The sequence below is a fragment of the Cricetulus griseus genome (genome assembly GCF_003668045.3).
Source record: "Cricetulus griseus strain 17A/GY chromosome 1 unlocalized genomic scaffold, alternate assembly CriGri-PICRH-1.0 chr1_0, whole genome shotgun sequence".
Taxonomy (NCBI): domain Eukaryota; kingdom Metazoa; phylum Chordata; class Mammalia; order Rodentia; family Cricetidae; genus Cricetulus; species Cricetulus griseus.
In genome coordinates, this window is record NW_023276806.1 from 7,076,908 (window position 1) to 7,100,265 (window position 23,358).

A 23,358-nucleotide genomic window follows, 5' to 3' on the forward strand; every position below is an offset into this window, starting at 1 on the left:
ACTCCTCCCCAAGACCATTGGCGGTAATGTGCACAAGCAGAAAACGTCCTGAGACCATTGCGGTAATGTGCACAAGCAGAGAACGTGGTGAAATGAGCCAGATTGCCACCATTGCCTCACTACTGAGATGGGAATATTGTACCAAAGTTGCGTGGGGTTAATGCGTGACACTGGGGATCTGAGAATAGGGCCCCAAAAGACTGCTTTAAAAATGCTGTCCCGATAGTTTACAATGAGAATGGCAGCTGATGGCTATAGAGATGGCTCAGCCAGAGAGCACTTGCTGCACAAAAGTGAAGGCTTGAGTTTGGATCCCTGACACCCACATAAAAAGTGCACACGACACCCCAAGTCCCAGCAGAGAAGCGGGTGGGTCCCCGGCCAGCACTGCCGAGTCAGTGTGCTCAAAGTTCAATAAGAGACATAGACACCATGCGTGTTTCTGCACAGGTGTGTGCACACACACTCACGTTTGCATGCGCCCCAACTCCTACCAAGGATGAGAAATGGAATCAAAGAAGATTCCTGAGACCTGTCAGTTTCTACCTGAATGTTGTTAAGACTTCCAGGATGGGGTTTATTTTAATCGTAGTTGAAAGGTGGCTCCAGAAAGCAACGATCCCCTGTAACCTAGACAGGAAACACAAAGCACGCCAGGTTTGGAAGCGAGAGTGCTGACCGTCAGTGCAGAGTGCAGGTCTCTAGGCCTCTGACTGAGCACACTGCCCTCCGCTCCTGTTGTAGCTGGGCTGGAGCATTTGTTAAGAGGAGGAGGACAGGGACAGTGCCTGGTCTACTCAGGCTTCCGTTCCTCAGCATCTCCTAGAGCAAGCCCAGCATGGGGTAGATGTCTAACCAATACCAGTAATGAATGGAACCTAAGTTTCTATGCTGTCATGGACTAGTCATTGTCCTGTTATGGGCATGGTGGCCATGCCTATACTCTCAGCATTAGGAGGTAGACGAGGGCATCAAAAGTTCCAGGCCAGCCTTAGCTACATAGTGAGACCTTGCCTCAGACACATAACAAACAAACTCTCTCGCAAATCAGGAAAGACTACAGACATCTCACTAAAGAAGATAAGCCCGTGGAATGTGAGCATATGGAAAATGTATCATATAGTACCAGAAATGCAAATTAAGATGAGATAGCATTCAGTACTACAATAGGCACAACCCAGAACACTGGCATCAAGGAGAGAACCACCCAAACCCTCCTACATTGCTGGCGGGCATGCAACAACTTGCACCACTTTGAAAGTCAGTTTGCCATTTGACTACGCTAAACGAGTTCTTACTATGCCGTCCAGCAATCAAGACTCAGTATTTATTCTGAGGGATTTGAAAAGCTTTGTCCATGCAAAGCTGTGCATGGATGTTTAATATCAGTTTTATTTACAATAGCCCAAACAGGCATAACCAAAATGTGTTTCATTAGTTAAATAGACAAATATATAACAGGCTACTATTGTTCGGTGGGATTGAAGGTATACACCACCAGCAACCTGAGAGGGCAGTTTTAAAGACTATAGTACAATCAAAGTGTGTTCATATTTTACTGATGACATACACAGTACACACTTGTCAAGCGCTCTTGTAGGTTGATTGAGCTCCGATGGCTATATACACTCTCGGGCCTTCTAAAAGGCCCTCGTATTTTCTGTACCACAGATCTTAAAGGAGCCGAAGATTACCACAAATTACTTATTTGAACTTCTGAAGGGAAGTTTATAATTTTAAAATTATACATTTCTATATAAGTATATAAATTGCATATTTACAACTTTATATTGATAAAATAATACAAATAATATCAAAAGGAAGGTTATCCAAATTCGTATACATTATTAACTTGGTTATTTTGTTTTTTGAGACAAGGTCTCACTTTGTAGCCTTAGCTGACCTGGAGCTCTTTATGTAGACCAGGTTGGCCTTAAACTCCAAGAGATCTGCCTGCCTCTGCCTCCCAAGTGCTGGGATTAAAGGTGTGCATTCTGGGGCTGGAGAGGTGTCTCAGCGGTTAAGAGCACTGGCTCGTCTTCCAGAGGACCTTGGTTTAACTCCTAGCACCCACATGGCAGCTCACAACTGTCTGTAACTTCAAGATCGGATGCCCTCACAGACACACACACAGGCAAAACACCAAAGAACATAAAATAAAAATAAACAGAAAAAGGTGTGTATGCTACCACACCCAGCAATGTTGTTATTATTATTTTACAGGTACAAAAATATACAAAGCGTCAGCCCCAAACCATATAGAGCAAACATGAATGACGTTTCACAAAAGGCAGAGGTAAGTAAATATCTCAAAAGCTGTGTGTGTCTGTGTCTGTGAGTGTGTCTGTGTGTGTGTGTGTGTCTGTGTCTGTGTCTGTTTGTGTGTGTGTCTGTGTCTGTTTGTGTGTGTGTGTTGTTTGTGTGTGTGTCTGTGTGTGTGTGTGTGTGTGTCTGTGTCTGTCTGTGTCTGTGTGTCTGTGTCTGTGTGTCTGTGTGTGTGTGTGTGTTGTTTGTGTGTGTTGTCTGTGTGTCTGTGTGTCTGTGTGTGTGTGTGTGTAGGGGATGGTGCGGGGGTGGGGGGGTCAGGAAGAGACTTGGAAAGGGGGGAGGAAGAGGGAAAGGGAGGCCATGACAAGCAGTGTGTAGTTGACAGGAGGGTTGTGGGAAGGGTCATTTGTAGGTGTTTGTAATTGGTGATGTCGGATGTACAATGGGAGAGCGTTCCTTTCACACACTGTTTTGGCTCAGTACTTTAATCTGGACGCATGTGTACTGAACTTCTGGAAGGCAGTGTAGGGATAAAGCTATCATCTCACGTAGAATTTTAAATACATTGGTCTTAGAAATGACTCCTTCAATGTGGTTTTACCAGGGCTGGGACCTTTGGAGGTGATAATTCACTTTGAGAAGGAGGACTCTTAGCATCTTCTAGAAACTGTAGTTAAGGCCTCTTAACTGACCCCTTTTCAGCTTCTTGGCTGTAGTTACTGAGGACTGAAAGACCCCAGATGCTGACACTCAAAAGTGACAGGCAAAGAAACCTGAATGGGCCAGTGACATGCAGCAGATAAGCAATGAGCCAGATCTGTCACAGAACAGCAAGCCGCTTGTCCTTGTCGTGAGGAGAGTTTGGCATTCTGACACTCAGTTTTCTTTTTACAGAAACTTCTTTCAGGAACTAGCTCCTGAAGAGGGGAACTACACTGCTAGCTTTCGATTAGGGGAACCGCTGCTCGCTCGCTCCCTCTCCTACCAGATTTCCTTTCTTTAGGGCTAACCTTTTAGAGCTGCCCTGCACACTTTATTTAATGAGCTTCTAGGCACTTACACTTGGGCAGCAGAGCCGGAAACGTGAGTCACCTCCTGTGGGGTTGGCCTGGCTTTCAGTTTTGCCTGCTTTCGCTAATACAACAGCAGGAACATGTGTGTAATACATGTGTGTAATATGGGCTTAATCTTGTGCTTTGTTTCCAAATTCATACACTTTACTGAGATTGATCCTGTTAAATCAGGGACTGATGGCAACCCTCAGTCCGAATCCTTAACAATAGGAAAATAAAATACAAGTAGTTTGTAATCAGAGTTCAGCACTTGATTTCTGTATTTTCCTGGCCTTCAGATTCAGTAGAATGTGCTTTAATTGGGGCTTTGTTTCTGAAGAATTTTTAACAAAATTTCTGCTCTCATACTTACTATAACTTCAGATTATAGAATATCTAATCAGGCTAAGATGATTCAAATAGAGGTTTGAAACTTGTGCCTCTTTGTTTTGGTAAGTATTTTAATGTCTTATTCTTATCTTTATCTAATTTCCTTTTCTCTTTAAACTTTCTTCTGTTTATTTTCTTCTAACTAAGATTCTGCTGTCTTCATCTAAACCTGTTCCAAAATCCTATGTGCCAAAACTAGGCAAGGGTGATGTAAAGGATAAATTTGAAGCCATGCAGAAGGCCAGAGAAGAGAGAAACCAAAGGCGGTCTAGAGATGAAAAGCAAAGAAGAAAAGAACAATATATTAGAGAGAGAGAATGGAACAGGAGAAAGCAGGAGGTCATTTTATTTTATTGTGAAAATATTAATTTTCTTTTTAATGCATTATAGACACTAACATTTTATATACACTATAAAAATGCTTGTTTTATTTGTAACCTGATTTAAACCATGCACCAGCCTTCCTTCCCTTCTCTAAGTCCCTACTGTGTGCATCAGCCTTCCTTCCCTTCTCTAAGTCCCCACTGTGTGCATCAGCCTCCCTTCTCTAAGTCCTTACTGTGTGCATCAGCCTTCCTTCCCTTCTCTAAGTCCCTACTGTGTGCATCAGCCTTCCTTCTCTAAGTCCCTACTGTGTGCATCAGCCTCCCTTCTCTAAGTCCCCACTGTGTGCATCAGCCTCCCTTCTCTACAGTCCCTACTGTGTGCATCAGCCTCCCTTCTCTAAGTCCCCACTGTGTGCATCAGCCTCCCTTCTCTAAGTCCCCACTGTGTGCATCAGCCTCCCTTCTCTACAGTCCCTACTGTGTGCATCAGCCTCCCTTCTCTAAGTCCCTACTGTGTGCATCAGCCTCCCTTCTCTAAGTCCCTACTGTGTGCATCAGCCTCCCTTCTCTAAGTCCCTACTGTGTGCATCAGCCTCCCTTCTCTAAGTCCCTACTGTGTGCATCAGCCTCCCTTCTCTACAGTCCCTACTGTGTGCATCAGCCTCCCTTCTCTACAGTCCCTACTGTGTGCATCAGCCTCCCTTCTCTATAGTTTCTCTCCACTGCTTTCATTGCCTGTAGTCAATCATGGTCTAAATAGTCAACTGAAGTTTCTGGAAATAAACAAAAGCTTTAAATAAATTGCATTACAATATTTTTATAAATTTTTATAATTTTTTGTTATATTTTTACTATACCTAATGTGTAAAGTTCCTTAGAACTATAAGACCTATGACATTATTTTTCTTTTATGGATATATTATATTTTTCATACAAGAAAAACAGCATGCACAAGGCTCAGAATTATCTCTGGTTTCAGGAATCCAGGTTATCCTGGTGGGTTCTCTCGCAGCTGCGGTGGGGGGACTACTCTATAATAATCTAGTCTGATGTTGGGATGTGTGTTCATATTAATCTATTTAACCACCTAGATTAAAGAAATGCTTGCTTCAGATGATGAGGAAGAGATTTCTGCTAAAATAGAAAAAGCTTATGTCCCAAAGCTAACAGGTAAGAACCTTGAGGGGTAAACGAAAAAGGGATTGCAAGAGAAAGAAACAAGGCAAAACACACAATTTTTTGTGTATTCTTAGGGACGGTTAAAGGTAAATTTGATGAAATGGAGAAACACAGGCAGGAAGAACAAAGGAAGAGAACAGACGAGGAGAGAAAACGCAGGCTTGAGCAGGACCTGTTGGAGAAGAGGAAAATACAGCGTGAATTAGCAAAAAGAGCTGAGCAGGTAGATGCTAAATGCCGTATTGATGTTTGTTTCTGGACCTAACAGAATGGATGAGAACTAATTCAAATATTTAATACAATGTGAGCTTACTAACAGTGGCTAGCCTGAAAACAGCTTTGGAAAATATTCAGCGTCAGATAAGCAGTAGTGTGGGCAGGATGTGCCTATTTTAAGAGGGTGACCATAGGGCTTCTGCTCCAGGATCTTTCCAATTGTTTCTACATTCCTCAAACTATATTCCTAGCGTCGCTCGGTACCTCCGAGAATGTTACAATGTCGTAAGACATTTTCACAATAAGGTATAAAGCACAATTGTAACTGCTATCATTTATAAAACAGATTCTTAGGAAAGATGTTTATGCGAAATCATGTTTTGGTAGCATGTGTGTCTGTGTACACGTGCACGCAGAGCTCAGAAGAGGGCACGGGTCCCTTGGACCTGAAGTTAGAGAGTTCTGAGCCGTCATCATGTATGTGCTAGGAACCAAGCCCAGGTCATCTGCAAGAGCAGCGGTGCCCCGTTAACCTCTGAGCTGCCGCCACAGCCCCTTACAGCAACACTCCAAGTGTTAAATCAGTGTCCTGTGCTCCTTCCAGCTTCTGCCGCTTCTCTAAGGAGAAGGGCGACAAGGAAAAGAAAGCATCCTGCCAACTCCAAGTTTACAAATAGCCTCCTGTGACACAGACAGCTGCTTAATTGGTGACAAATGCTGACACACGTCACATTAGATGTGAAGAAGAATGAGAATTTTCCTATACTTGATGGTACCCTTATCTGGAGAAAAGATGCCATGTACTTCAGGGTTGCCTCTTCCAGTCATTAAAGATGAGCTTTCATTTTGCAGTAAAATTTATAAAGAAATAGGATTATAAAATGAGAACTATTGAATTTTTAATGATTTCCATGTATAATTACTACAAGTATACATATGTAGATACGGTTGATGACTATGTTATATTAAAACTACAAAGTGAGTAATACTAAAGTATATGCATGAGACACACTATGTTCGCATGCTGAATTACTCTTCTTTCATTTGTCTGTACTTTCAAAGCCCTGGTGTTTTCTAGGCCTACTGGCCCATTTTAAACCTAAGAAGGGAATGGTAAAAGCCATGTTTTCTCAAACAAACCTGTGAGCTTGACTATAATAATAGAGACTGGATGTTCAAAAGGTAAATTAAAATATGATCATGAAAAAAGCCAGTGTCTTTACACCAAACACTCACTGTGTGTAGGGTGCCACAGAGCCCCGGCTAATGATGCTTTAGCTCTGTTAAATTAAGGCTATGACAGCAATGTAATAACTAATTTATTCTTATAAATGTGTAAAAGTTTAATTTTAAAACGTAAGTACATTTCCACTCAAATTTAATATGACCTAATGCAATGTAATGTAATGTTTGTTTACAGTTTACTTGTACAAACCAGCATACAAAAGGATTTCCTGAGCTGGGAATGGTTAATTACCATGATATTACCACTTCTAAGAGTGTAGGCTCTTACAAAGAGTTTATTAGATACTAGAATAAAAAAAATGTATGAGAAAACACTGAGGGTGTATTATCTGTTTAACACTCAAGGTACCCTGATAGAAAACTAAAGCCCATCCATTTAGGGGCAGATATTGGTGGTTAATAGGATCTTGAAAAGAGGCAAGGAAAGGGATCTGGGGATGAAACATTCACTTTTGTATAAAGCAAATATATACAATATATATATGAGAAACAGTTCTTTCATGTTAGCTGGTGAAAGTCAATGCTAACTGGATTCTGAACATCTGTTCCCCTTGACTACACTAGTAGCATAGCCCCTGAAATAAATTCATTTTCCATGTGTGTTTATTGCTTTGTAATGGTTTAAAGTGAGCAAAGAGAAGAAAAGGATGACAACAGAAATCTAAGCAAACAATGGAAAAGTCCTGTAAAGGGTTCTGTCCACCTTAGCGAGGATAAGGAGGACCAGGAAGAGCTCTAGGAAACAGAAACCTGGGGCTAATAGATTGTTTCTCTTTCCAATATTCTCAGTGTCTGGCTTCTCACATGTCATGGATATCTTTCATTGAGAAATGAATTCGATTGTCCATTGGAAAACAGCTCATTTTGTAATTATTTTATTAGAGAGCCATTAAAATTCTACTTAGTATGATACGTCATTGAAAAAAACCTATTCCATTTATACAGCAAGTCAGTTTAATAATTCTGTAATAAAACAAGTTATTCTTAAAATTTAAATTTTGTAGTATAAATTACTCTGATAAAACTATTTATTATTAAAAAATAAGTTACTTTGAATTTTATTTTTTTATTTGAGACATGGTACCACTCTATAGCCCTGGCTGGCCTGGAACTTGATACATTTCAAACTCACAGAAATCATCCTGACTAAATTTTCACTCTGACAGTTCTTTGTTTGCTGGTTTGTTTGTTTTTTTGAGATAGGGTTTGTCTGTGTATCCAGACTGTCCTGAAACTCACTTGTCTGTTAATGTAGCCTTTTCCTGAAACGTCAAACACTGCATTGTTAAAATCACCTATTTTCTTTCTCTCAGGAGTTGCTAAAATATCAGCCTGCCTATCAAGCTAACCTAATGATGTTTCTTCAGAGAAAGTGCTCCAACTTTAGAGATGGTTTTCCCAATTCAGTGTGGCCAAAATATAAGAAAATGTTATAAATACCAGAATTAGCTCCCTTCCAATCTAGCGGATATTTCTACCATACTTTATTATTGTATCAGTTACATTTTTGCCAGATAATTTTTGGGTAAGAATTAGGGGTCCCAGCCGCTTTATTGCTTGTGATGGAATTTCCTTCTGCTATTGCAGGGCCGAGGATGGAGGGCACTTGTGTGCATCTGTTTAAATTGCTGCTAAATTTGTTCCTTGTAAGCTCACAGTAAAAAGTTGAAATTTTACCAGAAGATACGGAAGTTACTTTTCAATTGTATGTTTAAAAGCACCGAGTACAAAATTCAATGTAATATAACGATATGAAATTCTCATTCAATAGATTGAGGACATAAGCAATACGGGAACCGAATCCGCAGCAGAGGTAACAGACGTTTCCTTTAATGAAACATTCACTGAAAATTACCCGATTCACAAGTTATCTTGTAATCCAAGAATGGTGTGCAGAAACTTTTATTTCACTATTGATTATAAATCTCACAATAACAAGGGCAAGCACATACTTGGGCACTTTCAAACACTGGACAGATCTGCTTCTGCTGCACACTTGGGTCATGAAGACAGGGCCCATGAGTCTGTTGTGGACACTCTGCCAAGACCATGTTCCCTGAATTAACGTCTGGGGCTGCTAAAAACTGACATGTTTAAAAGGCAGTTTCCTTTCCATCATTTTTTGTCTTTCCTCAGAGTCCCTAAGAGCTCGAGTTCTGGTTTTCACACACCAGAGTAGAGGGTAGTATGGATCGCCAAGAAGGAATGTCCGATAACCATGAAAACATAGTCCAGTTAACTAGCAAGGTTAAAATCCAACCGACCAATTTGATGGTGTGCCTAAAATTACGAGATAAAAGTTGGAAATTTTTTATTTTAGGAGCATGTTCATATTTTTATTTTTGAAAAATGTTAGAAGTTATGATAAATCTATAGTAAAGCCAACTAAAATCAATTTTAAAAGAATGCATCCTAGCTAGGTGTGGTGATTCGTGGCTTAGTCCAGCACTTGGGAGGCAGAGGCAGGTAGATCTCTGAGTTCGAGGCCAGCCTGGTCTATATGCAAGTTCCAGGACAACCATGGCTACACAGAGAAACCCTGTCTCAAAACTAACAAACAGAATTTGTTTTCAACTTTAATAAGATAAATGCTTTACAGCTTTATCTAAGTTAGTACATCACTTAGGTAAATATTCAATGGCTTTTCTCGTTAAATACTACTTTACTAAGTGCTGAAAAACTTGGAGAAGCAGATTGTGGAGAAAATTTCATTGTATAAGTCAAAACTATCCACCATCAAATTGGTTTGAAGTATGCTCACGTGCACAGTACCTCATGTGCAGTTAATGTACAGATTGTCTAAAATAAGTCTGTGTTACTACAGTCTTGTTACTTAATCGGGGAGGGTATATTAATTCTGTCTTCCCAAATGCATAATGTTTCTTGAAACTTCTATCAATGGATCTCAGTAAACTTCATTGATAATACACAATGAATTCAGAGAAAGATGTATTTAAGAGTAACTAGTTGGAAAAAATAAAAGTATTTTTTTTTTGTCCTTCATAGCCTTGACAGCAATGTAATTCACCACTTATGGAGGTGAAGTACCCTGCCACCTGCATTTTTATTAAGAATATAGATGCTAATTATCTGTCTTATAAATAGGAAGGAGATGACTCACTGCTTATAACAGTGGTGCCTGCCAAATCCTACAAAACATCTGGAAAGATAAAGAACACTGAGGACCTGGAGAAAGAACAAGGGAAAGAGAGGGTTAATCATGAAGATGATAAAACAGGAAGATATGAGGAAGAGTGCCCATCTCTCAAGGAAGCAAAGTGTCTTTCATTAGTCATGGTAATTTATTTATTTATTTTTTTACAAGAACAAATCCAAAGTTTAGTTAACAGCAATTGTTCTTCGGGTAACAAGTTTGTTTTCGTAGGATGATGAAACTGAGGCCAAAAAAGAATCCCATTTTCCTGGAAAATTGAAATTAACCTTTGAAGAACTGGAGCAACAAAGACAAGAAAATCGCAAGAAGCAAGCTGAGGAGGAAGCGAGACGTCGCTTAGAGGAAGAGAGGCGAGCCTTTGAGGAAGAGAGGCAGCGCATGGCAAGTGCCTTTCACGGGGAGCTTAGCATGCTAAGCAAGTGCTCTACCACTGACCCTACTCAAATCCCAAAGGCAGGGCTCTGAAACCATACATAAATATACACACAATACACACGCTTATAATTCATCTGACCCTACTCAAATCCCAAAGGCAGGGCTCTGAAACCATACATAAATATACACACAATACACACGCTTATAATTCATCTGACCCTACTCAAATCCCAAAGGCAGGGCTCTGAAACCATACATAAATATACACACAATACACACGCTTATAATTCATCTGACCCTACTCAAATCCCAAAGGCAGGGCTCTGAAACCATACATAAATATACACACAATACACACGCTTATAATTCATCTGACCCTACTCAAATCCCAAAGGCAGGGCTCTGAAACCATACACACAATACACACGCATATAATTTATCTGTATTTTCTTTGAGCTTTCACTTTGGGGCATTTTGTCTCCCATGCTTTACATTTTTACTTTAGAACTGTAGACTGTATTAATATGTAGATATTACTCAATGCACCTGGTTTTTCTTCATGTGTAAGTTAAGCAGTCTATTTAATGGTGTGGTTGTAGGACATTCTCAAGTCCAAGTAGTCAACTTGAGAACTGCTCTATAATTCCATCTGCTTGGGAGGATGAGGAAGAATCAGTCAGAGCTAAAAGCCAACCTGGGCAACTTAGTGAGTGAGACTCAGTGACAGTGCCCTGGTCTCTACCATCTGAAGAAAGGGAAGCACAGATTCCAGGCTCATTTTGAGAGTTTAAAAATGAATGGGTATAATTCAAAGTTACCATGATTTTCTTGATCAACCTTCATTAATAAAGTTATGAGGATTGCAGCTCACCATTTTAAAATTTCTAGACATTTATTTAAAATGTAGTAACGTTTGGCCAGGCGTGGTGGTGCATGCTTTTAATCCTAGCATTTCAGAGGCAGGGGCAGACAGGTGAGTTCCAGGACAGCCTGGTCTGTAAAAGTAAGACTCTTTCTCAATATCAAATAAATAGATAATATAACTGGTCATCACCTTTTAATAACATGGTTAAATAGGTTTCAGTTCATGTTTAGATGAGCAAATAATTGTGAAATGAATTTTATATAATGCTAGATCAGATGGCAGGTTTTTTTTTTTTAAATAGGATTAGTATAAGGAAAATCACCATAGTTCAAAGTGAGGAAGTAATTTTTTCTTTGAAAAAATTTTTTTTTCCAGAGACAGGCTTTCTTGGTGTAGCTTTGGAGCCTGTCCTGGAACTAGCTCTTGTAGACCAGGCTGGTCTCCAACTCACACAGATCCGCCTGCCTCTGCCTCCCGAGTGCTGGGATTAAGGGTGTGTGCCACCATGGCCCAGCTTGGAAATTTTTTTGAGTCAGAGTTTTGCTGTAGCTCTGTCTGTCTGGAACTTATTGTATAGACTGGGCTGGCCTTGAACTCATAGAGATCTGCCTGCCTCTGAGAGCTCAGATTAAAGTGTCTCGCCTTCTCCAGACACATATTCTCTCTCTCTCTCTCTCTCTCTCTCTCTCTCTCTCTCTCTCTCTCTCTCTCTGTGTGTGTGTGTGTGTGTGTGTGTGTGTGTATAACTGAACTCTTAGGTCAGCCAAGTCCTTTAAAATATGTTATGCAGTCTCTTTTATTCAAAAGCTAGAGAAATTTTATTTAATCTTATTGAATATTGAGTAATTTTGTGTTTTTTAAGATTATTTATTTATTATGTATACAACATTCTGCTTCCATGTATATCTGCACACCAGAAGAGGGCACCAGATCTCGGATGGTTGTGAGCCACCATGTGGTTGCTGGGAATTGAACTCAGGACCTCTGGAAGAGCAGTCAGTGCTCTTGACCTCTGAGCCATCTCTCCAGCCCTACATTTTTATTTGTTAGCTTCTCCACATTTGATTATTTTATCATATGGGACGCTAAAATGGAAGAGGGTTTGGCCAGGCATGGTAGCTTTTAATCTGAGCACTTGGGAGGAAGAGGCAGGTGGATCTGGATCTCTCTAAGTTCAAGGCCAGCCAGGTTTACTTAATGAGTTCCAGGGCAGCCAGTGCTATTTAGAGAGACCCTGACTCAACAAATCAAAAATACAAATAAAAAATGAATGAAAAGGAAGAGGCTTTGGAGTAAGTATTCTGGGAGCATGGAAACACTTGGTCAAGCTGCTAAGTGCATGTCTTTCACTGGCAATGCATTCCTGTCCCCATGAATCTCAACTTTTAGTAATACATATTTTGTTTATTAGGTAAATGAGGAGGATGAAAACCAAGATACGAGAAAAGTTTTTAAAGAGTACCGCCCTGGAAAACTCAAACTCAGTTTTGAGGAACTAGAAAGGCAAAGAAGAGAAGAAGAAAAAAGAAAAGCCGAGGAGGAGGCCCGGAGGAGAATAGAGGAAGAGAAGAAGGCATTTGCTGAAGCGAGGAGGAGCATGGTAAGACAGCTGACATGACATTCAGCATGTGTGTGTCATATGTGCGCATCATGTGTGCACTTGTGCAAGCTACAAAAAGCCAGAGAGCCACCTTGGTGTCGTCCTCGGGAATGCTGTGCTCTTTTAAGACTGGAGTGGCTAGCAGTCTGTGGAATCCCGCCTCTGCCTCTCAGTGCTGGGGTTGCAGGTGTGCACCTAGTTCACTTGTGTTCCAGGGGTTAAACTCAGCTTGCAAGACAAGAACTTTACTGACTGAACTGTCAAGCCTAGGGATTCCGTTTTTTTTAGAGGGTGTAAATGAAATGATTAGACTCTGAGGAATAGCCTATCATCTCTGAAATCTGTAGCAAGCCTGTGAATGCCAAATAAGTCAGCATTTTCTTCCCTTGTGTTGAAAGGGTTCTGATTACCAGTGCCATCTGTGCCTGGCATAAAGAGTTGGACACTATCAGCCCTCACTGGAAAGATATGCTTTCTAGACTAGATCTGAGTGTCAAAAAAAGAAAATTTGAGCTGGGGAGAGGATCAGCAGTTAAGACACTGGATGCCCTATCCCGAGGACCAGGGTTCAATTCCCAGCACCCACGTGGCAGCTGACAACTGTCTGTAACTGCAGTTTCAGGGGGTCTGACATCCTCACACCAGTGCACATGAGATAAATTAAAAAATGGACTGGAGTCCTATTTATTTTAAAAAAGAAGATCTGGGAATTTTCCCCTATAGCTCCCTCCTTCCTGTTCCTTCTGTCCTTCCCCCCTTCCCTGCTGCCCCTCTCCTTTATTCTTGCCATTTTAATCCCACTTGATGTATTGTAGATGGCCAAAGTCACTTAATCATAATTATCTAACTCCTCAAAATCCCCATCATTCTTTCTTACATATTGATTCCCAATTTGTCACAAAGGTAAGCTTTCCATGCCATGTTAAAATGACTATCTTATTAACCAATTTACCCATACACTCCAATCTGAAACTCGTGACTCCATCTTTTCATTCATACCTAAGTGGCTACAAACGCCCATTTATTCAACTCCCTGACTTCCTCTACCATCTTCACTGCTGTACCCGTATCATTGTCGCTATTCCTTGCCTGGGAGTCCAGGAGAGGCCTTCTCACTCTGTCCATGTCTGCATGCAGGCCACAGTTCAGATCACAGAGAAAGTGTTTATTTCCAGGAAACAGAAAAACAGAATTAAATTATTTTTCATGGTACAATGTATTTGATATCAACAACTTGCCAGCAAAGGTTCTAGTTCAGTTTGGGAATTGCTTGAATTTAGGATGTGGCAGTATAATAAAACTGTTATTGGAGACTGAGAAGATACTACTAAGCCTGAGTTCAATCCTGGACATTTGCATGATAAGAAGAAAGAACTGAACCCTGAATTTTTTTTTTTCTGATACCTACATGCCCACCCCTCCAAAATAGACAGATGAACATTTTAAAAAGTTAAAACCTTACTGTTGGGAGCACTAAGTATTTCCAAGCTTCATTGTATCCAGTGAGAACCATAAGAAAGTTGTCACAGGGAGGCTCAGAGAGGTAAGTGGCTTGCCCAAGGTCAAAATCAATTCCTCATAGAAATGTTCAAAATTATGAAAGAAGTCTGTTACTCACATTTCTAATGAACTTCTGGTTTCAGCATGGCACTTTCCCACAGGTATGACATCATTTATAATCTTACTGGAAATATTCCGAGACCTGACTTTTGGCTTTGCTCCCTGGCATTTCTGTTCACTTTGGACAAGTTACTTTTCAGTCAGTTTCCCAGGCTCCTCACATGTGAACCAAGGATATTTACCCAAAGCTATTTTATAAGGTTACAGGGATAACTAAATATATGTATCCATAAGTGGACCTGGCAGTTCTAAGAATATATTAAATATTATTTCTTTAAAACATCTTGGCAGCAAAACTTCCGCATAATACAATTATGGCATTAAAGCTTTTGTTTTTCTGATAAAAGCTCATGATGACCCAGATGTAATCAACTCCCTAAGACTATGATTTAACTAAAATGCCTTCTTTCGGTGACCAGATTTGGAGATTCACTTCAGTCCAGTTAAAATATTCTCGATGTCATTAAAGAACTCATTGTATAAATATTTTTGTTCATTTGAATGGACAGATGCAGAGGGTTACCATATCTCCACACCACAGATACCCAGTCTTATGTTTTTGATAGGACCCCTATGAAAGTGTATGCTTTCTGAATTCTTAGATCAACTTGAAACACTTTTATTCCAGAAGTCTGCATCTATAAGAAATACTACCTTTTCAGTATGCACAATTGTGGAAAATATGACAAAATATTTATTTTAAATAGGTACAAGATGATGACTCCCCAGAGATATATAAAACAGTTTCTCAAGAATCTCTGATGCCTGGAAAACTGGAAATTAATTTTGAGGAATTATTAAGACAAAAGATGGAAGAAGAAAGACGACGAACCGAGGAGGAACGGAGGCATAAACTAGAAATGGAGAAGCAGGGATTTGAGCAGCTGAGACAAGAAATGGGAGAGGTGAGGGGAATATTCACTTCGAAATTTAATTGTTTTTCTTAGATTGCTCTATTGTGACTATGTATTAATCACGTAAGATATCTGACACACTTCTATGACAGATACACTCAATAAAGGTGTGTGTCCAACCCGGTAGAATATAGCTAGAAATGTGGCCTGACAAAAAACTAAAATCGCACTTAAAATAGTAAGATCTTTGTAGGTATTTATTTGTTGTAACTAAATTGTCTGTTTCTCCTGTGTGGTGTTGTAGGTAACAGTGTCCTGATGCAATGTCAAAGATAAAGTTGTTCTTCCAAAGGACTGAGATTCAATTCCCAGCACCCACATGTTGGCTCACAATCATCCATTCACTCCAGTTCTAGGGAATCTGATGCCCTATTTTGACCTACACCGGGCATGCATGTGGCATACACACTTCATACAGGCAAAGCATGTGTAAAAAAATAAGATCTAAAGGAGTTGTAATCAATATTGTATTTAATTGTGAGTCCTAAAGCAATAGTATTTATTGAATGCTAGCAATTAAATATGCCAAAGAGAAGTTTGTTTTTGTTTTTCTTTTTGAGACAGGGTTTCTTTGTAGCTTTGGCTCTCCTGGAACTAGCTCTATAAACCAGGATGGCCTCAAACTTGGAGATCCACCTGCCTCAGCTTTCCAAGTGCTGGGGAGCCCATCTAGCTGCCAAAGGGGTCCTATCAAAAACATAAGACTGGGTATCTGTGGTGTGGAGATATTGTAACCCTCTGCATCTGTCCATTCAAATGAACAAAAATATTTATACAATGAGTTCTTTAATGACATGGCTGTACATGGCTTCCTTTATATGAAAGGTTGGAAGTTCTTAGTTTTTTTTTAAATTTAAAACTTATGTGTATGGGTGTGATTTTTTTCTTTTTTTTTTTTTTTGTTTGTTGTTGTTTTGTTTTTTGAAACAGGGTTTCTCTGTGGCTTTGGAGGCTGTCCTGGAACTAGCTCTTGTAGACCAGGCTGGTCTCGAGCTCAGAGAGATCCGCCTGCCTCTGCCTCCCAAGTGCGCCACCACCACCCGGCCGTGTATTGCCTGGGTGTTTTATAAGGGTGTTTTGTCTGCATGTATGTTTGGTGCCACATACCAGCAGTGCCAGTGGGCCAGAAGAGGGTGTCAGATCTCCTGGAGCTGGAGTTAAAAGGTTGTGTGTGGCTGCTAGGTACTGAACCCACATCTCCCAGGAAGATTAGCCAGTGCTCTTAAGCACCAAGCCATCTCTCCAAACCCAGAAATAAAACAGTACATAAAGCATTCTATTTGGCCCGTGGCTTCCAGGCATCTGCTTGGTTGTCTTGGAACATATTTCCCCCACACAGATGAGTGGGGATCCATTGTAATTTTCTGATATTCAACACACAGAAATCTTTATCTTTTGAAGGAAGAAGAAGAAAATGAAACTTTTGGATTGAGTAGAGAATATGAAGAACTAATCAAATTAAAAAGAAGTGGTTCTATTCAAGCTAAAAATCTGAAAAGTAAGTTTGAAAAAATTGGACAGTTGTCTGAAAAAGAAATACAAAAGAAGATAGAAGAAGAGCGAGCCAAGAGGAGAGCAATTGATCTTGAAATTAAAGAGCGAGAAGCAGAAAACTTCCACGAGGTACATCATTGTATTTGTTATAACCTTGATCTTAAAATAAGTCTTAGTATTTATAGTTTCTAATTGGTATATATGTAATCATCTGGAAACAAAATAGCAAAGACCCTTTAGGTCATACAGTCCAAAAGGATGAGGAGGAGGAATGGATGGACGGCAGAATGGAGACAAACCTGGGAAGGCAGCAAGGGTTAGCAATAAACAAAGCAGGCAGACAAGTTGTTCTGGGGACACACAAGTGAGCCAGGGCTATGACTGAAAACAACCTATGTGCCTCATGCTCCCTCCTGCTGTGAAGTTACATTGGACACGGTGTAGTGCAGAGTTATTTCAGCGTGATGTAAGTTACAGCTCTGCCCTAGCCTCCACTGATGCTACTTGGCTACCTTTGCTGACACTGGCTCTGGGCTTAGTGAGGTGCAAGCATCATGTGATGTTGTAAAATTCAGGGTAACAGTGGGAACTAATAAAACAATAGTGATGATTGGAGAGCACTCATATTTACTGGCCATGTGGTACAAAATAAAGTTAAAATCCTAATCTTTAAACATCACATCATAGGCAAAGTTCAAGCTGGGTATGATGAATTATTGCTGCAATCCCAGCACTAGAGAGACTGGATGAGTTCAAGGGCAGTCTGGGCTCCAGAAGACCCTGTCATAAACAAAATCCCAATCTACCAAACAGTTTCTCCTTTGTTAAAGGTAGTTACTAGAAAATCTGCAGGAGTAAAACCTGTATGTTTGCTGCTTTGCTACTTCTGGCACTTAGATGTTAACAGCTTGTGGGGTACAGTGGGAAATGGGAAAATTGGTGGCTTGCAGCAGTGCTGCAACTGGACGCTGCTGCTAAGTACTTACCTCCTACCAGAATGGGCTGGTACCCCAAAAGCTGCTGGCTGAAGGTTGTTCCCACAACAGTCAGATTAGGGTGTCAGTTGTTTCCAGCGAAGGATGTGTAAGTCTGTCTCTTCTACCCACCTTGGACTAAGGGTCATTATACAAACTTTAGGTGTTAATAAGTTCCAGTGATGGACTTGCCCCCAACTCCCTGAATCTCCAACTCTTGTTCTATTGAGAACTACCAACATTCGTTCTGGAGTGGTAGTGCACTCCTTTTATCCACAGGTAAATGGATGCTTCTAACGCTGGAAGTGCTGAGTTCCAGGCCAGCCAGTGACATCTTGTCTTGGGGTAGGGGACATGAATTAGTATCTTCAAAATTAAGATCCCCGACTTCAAGGTTGAATTCACCCATGTAACCTTTGGCTAAAGAATCAATATAGTACTTCACACCACCCATTTGGCCTTACATTGTTTGAATGTGTGTCTTCTATATCCTAATCTGGCATCAAACTTAGGGGTGACACCTCGTCTCCGCCCCACGAAGGGATGGAGATTAGAGTCACATGAGGACTCATGCTAGACACCCACTCTGCCAACGAGCTACGCTCAGCCTCTAATGTCCTGCTGTGTCCCGAAAACACCACTGCTTTAATATCCCAACGCTCAATCCAGTTAAAACAGGACTTTCTTAGTAGGCTCCTTTCCCAGAGCACCAGCCTAGTTTTCTAAATGTTCTAGAAAAGCATCGAAGTCTGACATTCCTTTCAGTTAGGTCAGGAACAACTCAAATCTCTCATTTTCTAAATGTAGTTTTGAACTAAATCCTTGAAAGAGAAATTATATGTCCTATGATGATTCAGTTAAAACAGTAGTTAGTATACTGGCTTAAGCATTCTCATGTATGTGGAAAGGTCTGTGACAATGGAAGCAAACCACTATCCAATGCCTGGCTCTTGCTTCCACTTCTGTGGTGATGGGATCATGGTACAGGCCCTGTGCACACCAGACAGGCGCTCTACCAGGTAAGATACATCTGTAGCCCCAGGACATGTACTTTTCTATCTTGTCACAATCAATCAGTGTCACTGACAACTAGTCATCAAGAGGCTAAATAACAAGACAATGACAAAACCCAATAGCTATCTCATGTTCTGGGATTTCCCTAAATACAACTAAAATGTGACCTGAGAAACTGAGAAACTTCCAAACTGAAGAAAGCATGCATCTGCCCATGAGCCATTATATTATTATTATTATTATTATTATTATTATTATTATTATTATTATTATTTTCGAGACAGGGTTTCTCTGTGGCTGTCCGGTTACTAGCTCTTGTAGACCAGGCTGGTCTCGAACTCATAGATATCCACCTGCCTCTGCCTCCTGAGTGCTGGGATTAAAGGCGTGTGCCACCAACGCCTGGTGAGCCATTATTTTCTTATAGAATTATTCTACAGCTCGCTTCTCAGTTTCCATTTATTGGATAATTACACCCTTCCATCCCCCACTGCACTATGGTAACACAAACTAGTTTTTCTCCCAGAGGCCAAGGAAGGCCTTAATTTAATGGCTGGGGATGCAGCTCAATTGGCAGAATGTGCCCAGCATTTAGGAAGCCCTCCCTGGCTTCAGCCTTTGGAACCACATAAACTTGACAAGGCCTCACATGCTTGGCAGTTAAATGAGTTTGCTGCTCTTGGAGAGGACTGGGGTTCTTTTCCATGCACCCACAGAACAGCTCACAATTATCTGTAATGCCAGGTCCAGAGAATGACACCCTTTTCTGGCCTCCCCAGTCACTGCATCATACATAGACAGTACTGCAGGCAAAAGTCTACACTTAAACTTTGTTTAAAAGTTAACAACCTTTAGAAACAATCGGTTCAATACCATTGTATCAAAGATCAAAAAAATTTTGACACTTATTGGCCTTTCCCTAGACTCACACACTTAGATGGCTGATCCTGCCCTTCATTTTCCTGGTTTCCAAAGTTCACCTGAGTCACTTTCCCATATTTATTTCAGCTGCTTGTCCATATTCTTATGTATGCTTCCTTGGCACTTGACCATAATTTACATAATTTATTTTGTGCCTATAAACTACCAAATCATTAATGTAATCAATTCCTGGCAAGCAACTTTTATTTATTTTTAAAGGAAGATGATGTTGATGTAAAGCCTGCAAAAAAGAGTGAATCTCCCTTTACTCATAAAGTGAACATGAAAGCCAGATTTGAACAAATGGCAAAGGCAAGAGAAGAGGAGGAACAACGGAGAATTGAAGAACAGAAGTTACTCCGAATGCAGTTTGAACAGAAAGAAATTGATGCGGCACTACAGAAGGTATGTGTCTGCATATTCAGAGTGAGTTCCAAAAGTGTTTGCAAGCCATTAACTTGTCTTCATTGCTTTCAAGCCATTGGGATGGTTTAGAGAGAGAGCATCATGCATGCTAGCCAAAGGCTCTAACACTGAGTTAAATCCCAAACTGTCTTTTACTTCAAAATTCTATTACTAAATGACTTGATGAATGCACTTATTTTAATATAGAAAAGAGAAGATGAGGAGGAGGAGGAAGGTGGTATCGTTAATGGCTCCACTACTGAAGATGAAGAGCAAACCAGATCAGGAGCGCCATGGTTCAAAAAGCCTTTAAGAAACACCTCAGTTGTAGACAGTGAGCCAGTAAGGTTCACTGTTAAAGTGACAGGGGAACCTAAGCCACAAGTTACATGGTGGTTTGAAGGGGAAATGCTGCAGGATGGAGAAGACTACCAGTACATTGAGAGGGGTGAAACCTACTGCCTTTATCTACCAGAAACGTTCCCGGAAGATGGAGGAGAGTACATGTGCAAAGCAGTCAACAGCAAAGGCTCTGCAGCAAGTACCTGCATTCTTACCATTGAAAGTAAGGACTGACTGGCTTTCTCCTTCATTTTATTAAAGAAATAAATAGGAAAAACAGCATTCCTATTCTTTCTCTCTCTCTCTCTCTCTTTTAGTGGATGACTACTAGGCTTCCTTTTCTCCTTGGAACTCTTTCTCCAACCCTTTTGCTACATCTCTGTGGAGGGGCCAAAAGGAGACCAGAGGTGCCACTATGTTGACTCAGTCCTCTTTCCCAAACCAGGAGCTCATCCAAAGAAAGCCTTTTCAAGCGCACATCAGGTTACCATGTTGTGCCCAGTTAAAATGTAGTTGACAGGAAAGGGAGATGTACTCACTCTGTCAGAACCCAAAACAAACGCTTTGTATTTTCCATATTTATACCAATTATGCTTGCATGACTGAATTTAAGAATAAGAGTTTTATGTCTAAAATGGGGCAGAGAACAGTGACTCAGTCTTCCTCTGCAGTATGTACCTGCCGTAGACTCCAAGTCTTCTGAAGCAGATACACTGACAGGAGCATCATTCTTCTCACAACAAAGGTGTTTTGTTTGTTTTGTTTTTGTTTTTAAAAGAACGACTACTAAATCTGATACAAACCAAAGCTGCACAGTATTCCAAGTGTGACTAGTTAACTAAAAGTTATAAAGTGTATGCTGTGACCTGCCTGAATAAATTATACTTTAATGAGAAAATATTAGTATTCCATGCTAATGGTTTTTTAAAGCATAGTTGAAGGTTTCAAGACCTAAGAGAAATAGTCTGTAAATGTCAGGCATGATAGTTGCACACCTTTACCCCAGAACGTGGGAGACAAAGGCAAGCAGAGTTCAATGTTACCCTGGTCTACACCGTGACCAGGATAGTGAGACTGTCTGGAAACAACAACAAAGTCTGTAAATAATTATAACTATTATGTTCTGTTATTTGATTGTTTTGTAATACAAATTTCTTGGAAAAAAATTAATTTTACATTGTGAAATCATAGTAATAAAGTTACCCGTGCTTTAAAATATAGGTGGTCTTTTTTATTTACTTATTATGTATACAATATTCTGTGCACCAGAAGAGGGCACCAGATCTCACAGTGATGGTCCTGTCTCCCTCTTCCCAAGTGCTGGGATTACAGGTAATACTGTTCTTAGCAGAACTGCACATATCTCCTTGACACAAGTGATTTCGTCATTGTGTGAGTATCAGCGTGTTAACACAAATTAAGATGGCTGTGATATCACTAGGCAATAGACGTCACGTAGTTGCTGTCATCTGTGTGATTCAGTCTGTTGACTAAAGCATCCTTGCCGCATGGCACAGGAAAAACAGAATGAAAGAGGCCTGTAAGCACTGCTTACCAAGATGCTTGTCTTCCTAAAAGTGTCATCCTAAAGCTTGGACCCTTTAAAAAGTATCATAGCCAGGCTTACTCCAGTCGTCTCTGTGAGTTCGAGACCAGCCTGGTCTACAGAGTGAGTTCCAGGACAGCCTCCAAAGCCACAAAGAAACCCTGTCTCAAAAAACCAAGACTAGGCAGAGAGCTAACAGGAGCCTTCATTGGATGGAACATCACCCTCTCCATAGTATCTTAATGGCGTTGTTTCCTCTGACACTCACCTGTTTCTTTATTCTGCACGTTCTGTCTTCCCCAGGGGAATATGCACTGAATGACAGCGGCGGTGTTTGTCCCATGGCACTGGGAACAATGTGGAACACTTCTGAGCGTTTGAAGTGTTTGCTCAGCAGCTCATTCATATCTTATGGGAAGTGTAGACTTTTGTAACGATTATTTTGTTTCTGTTTTTCAAGACAAGGTTTTTTCTTGGCTGTCCTGGAACTTGTTTTGTAGCCCAGGCTGCCTCCAACTCAGAATCTTCCTAGTGCTGGAATTAAAGGTGTGTTCCACCATCGCTGGTCCAATTCTTCCTCTCCCGCCGCCCCCCCCTCCCAGGTGCTGGGAATTGAACCTAAGAGCAACCACCTTTAGAAAAAAAATTCATGGGGTACCTACCAAATGTTGATTTAGATGATGCTAACAATGTGTCCACACTACTTCAGTAATTTCAAGAAAGGCATTTGTAGATAGGGAGAAGGTGGGATTTCTAGAACAGTTTAATTTTTTTCTTTTTAAGATGGGTGGTCTTACCAGGCATTGGTGGCCCATGTCTTTAATCCCAGCACTCGAGAGGCAGAGGCAGGCTGATCTCTGTGAGTTCAAGACCAGCCTTATCTATAGAGCGAGTTCCAGGACAGCATCCAAAGCCACAGAGAGCACCCCCCCCACCCCGCAAAAGGATGGTCTTGTTATGTAGCCAAAGTTGGCCTCTACTCTCTACCCAGAAACAGTTTAATCTTTTATTTTTTTTATTTATTTATTATGTATACAACATTCTGCTTCCATGTATATCTGCACACCAGAAGAGGGCACAAGATCTCATTGTAGATGGTTGTGAGCCACCATGTGGTTGCTGGGAATTGAACTAAGGACCTCTGGAAGAGCAGCCACTGCTCTTAACCTCTGAGCCATCTATCTCTCCAGCCCCCCCCACAGTTTAATCTTAATAGGGTAATGTTTTAATGTTACTTGCTTTAAGTTTCTGTCTTCTGTCTTATAACCTAAATGAGGTAAGGTCTAGAGACGGAGCCCTTAATAGTTGAGCGCTTGCCTAACCTGCACAGGGCCCTGGGCTCATTCCCTGTGTGCGTGCACACACACACACACACACACACACACACACACACACACACACACACACACACACACACACACAAAACCCTGTCTTGAA

At 40.7% G+C, this 23,358-nt stretch overlaps 1 protein-coding gene across 2 annotated transcripts; it reads left to right on the forward strand.

The window, feature by feature from the left end:
• The first annotated feature begins 3,321 nt into the window (after window positions 1–3,321).
• Nexn (nexilin F-actin binding protein) lies at window positions 3,322–21,593 on the forward strand. 2 transcript variants are annotated; one of them, XM_035451858.1, is made up of 11 exons: window positions 3,322–3,772; window positions 5,128–5,206; window positions 5,290–5,438; window positions 8,448–8,489; window positions 9,782–9,973; window positions 10,062–10,232; window positions 12,503–12,691; window positions 15,019–15,216; window positions 16,627–16,848; window positions 19,848–20,033; window positions 20,241–21,593. In XM_035451858.1, the coding sequence occupies exons 2-11, from the start codon at window positions 5,137–5,139 to the stop codon at window positions 20,607–20,609; spliced, it is 1,788 nt and encodes a 595-aa protein (XP_035307749.1). In that variant the 5' UTR covers window positions 3,322–3,772; window positions 5,128–5,136; the 3' UTR covers window positions 20,610–21,593. The 2 variants fall into 2 exon arrangements, with proteins under 2 accessions (XP_035307749.1, XP_035307750.1); XM_035451859.1 differs by lacking the exon at window positions 8,448–8,489 and having other exon boundaries at window positions 3,324–3,772.
• The last annotated feature ends 1,765 nt before the right edge of the window (window positions 21,594–23,358 follow it).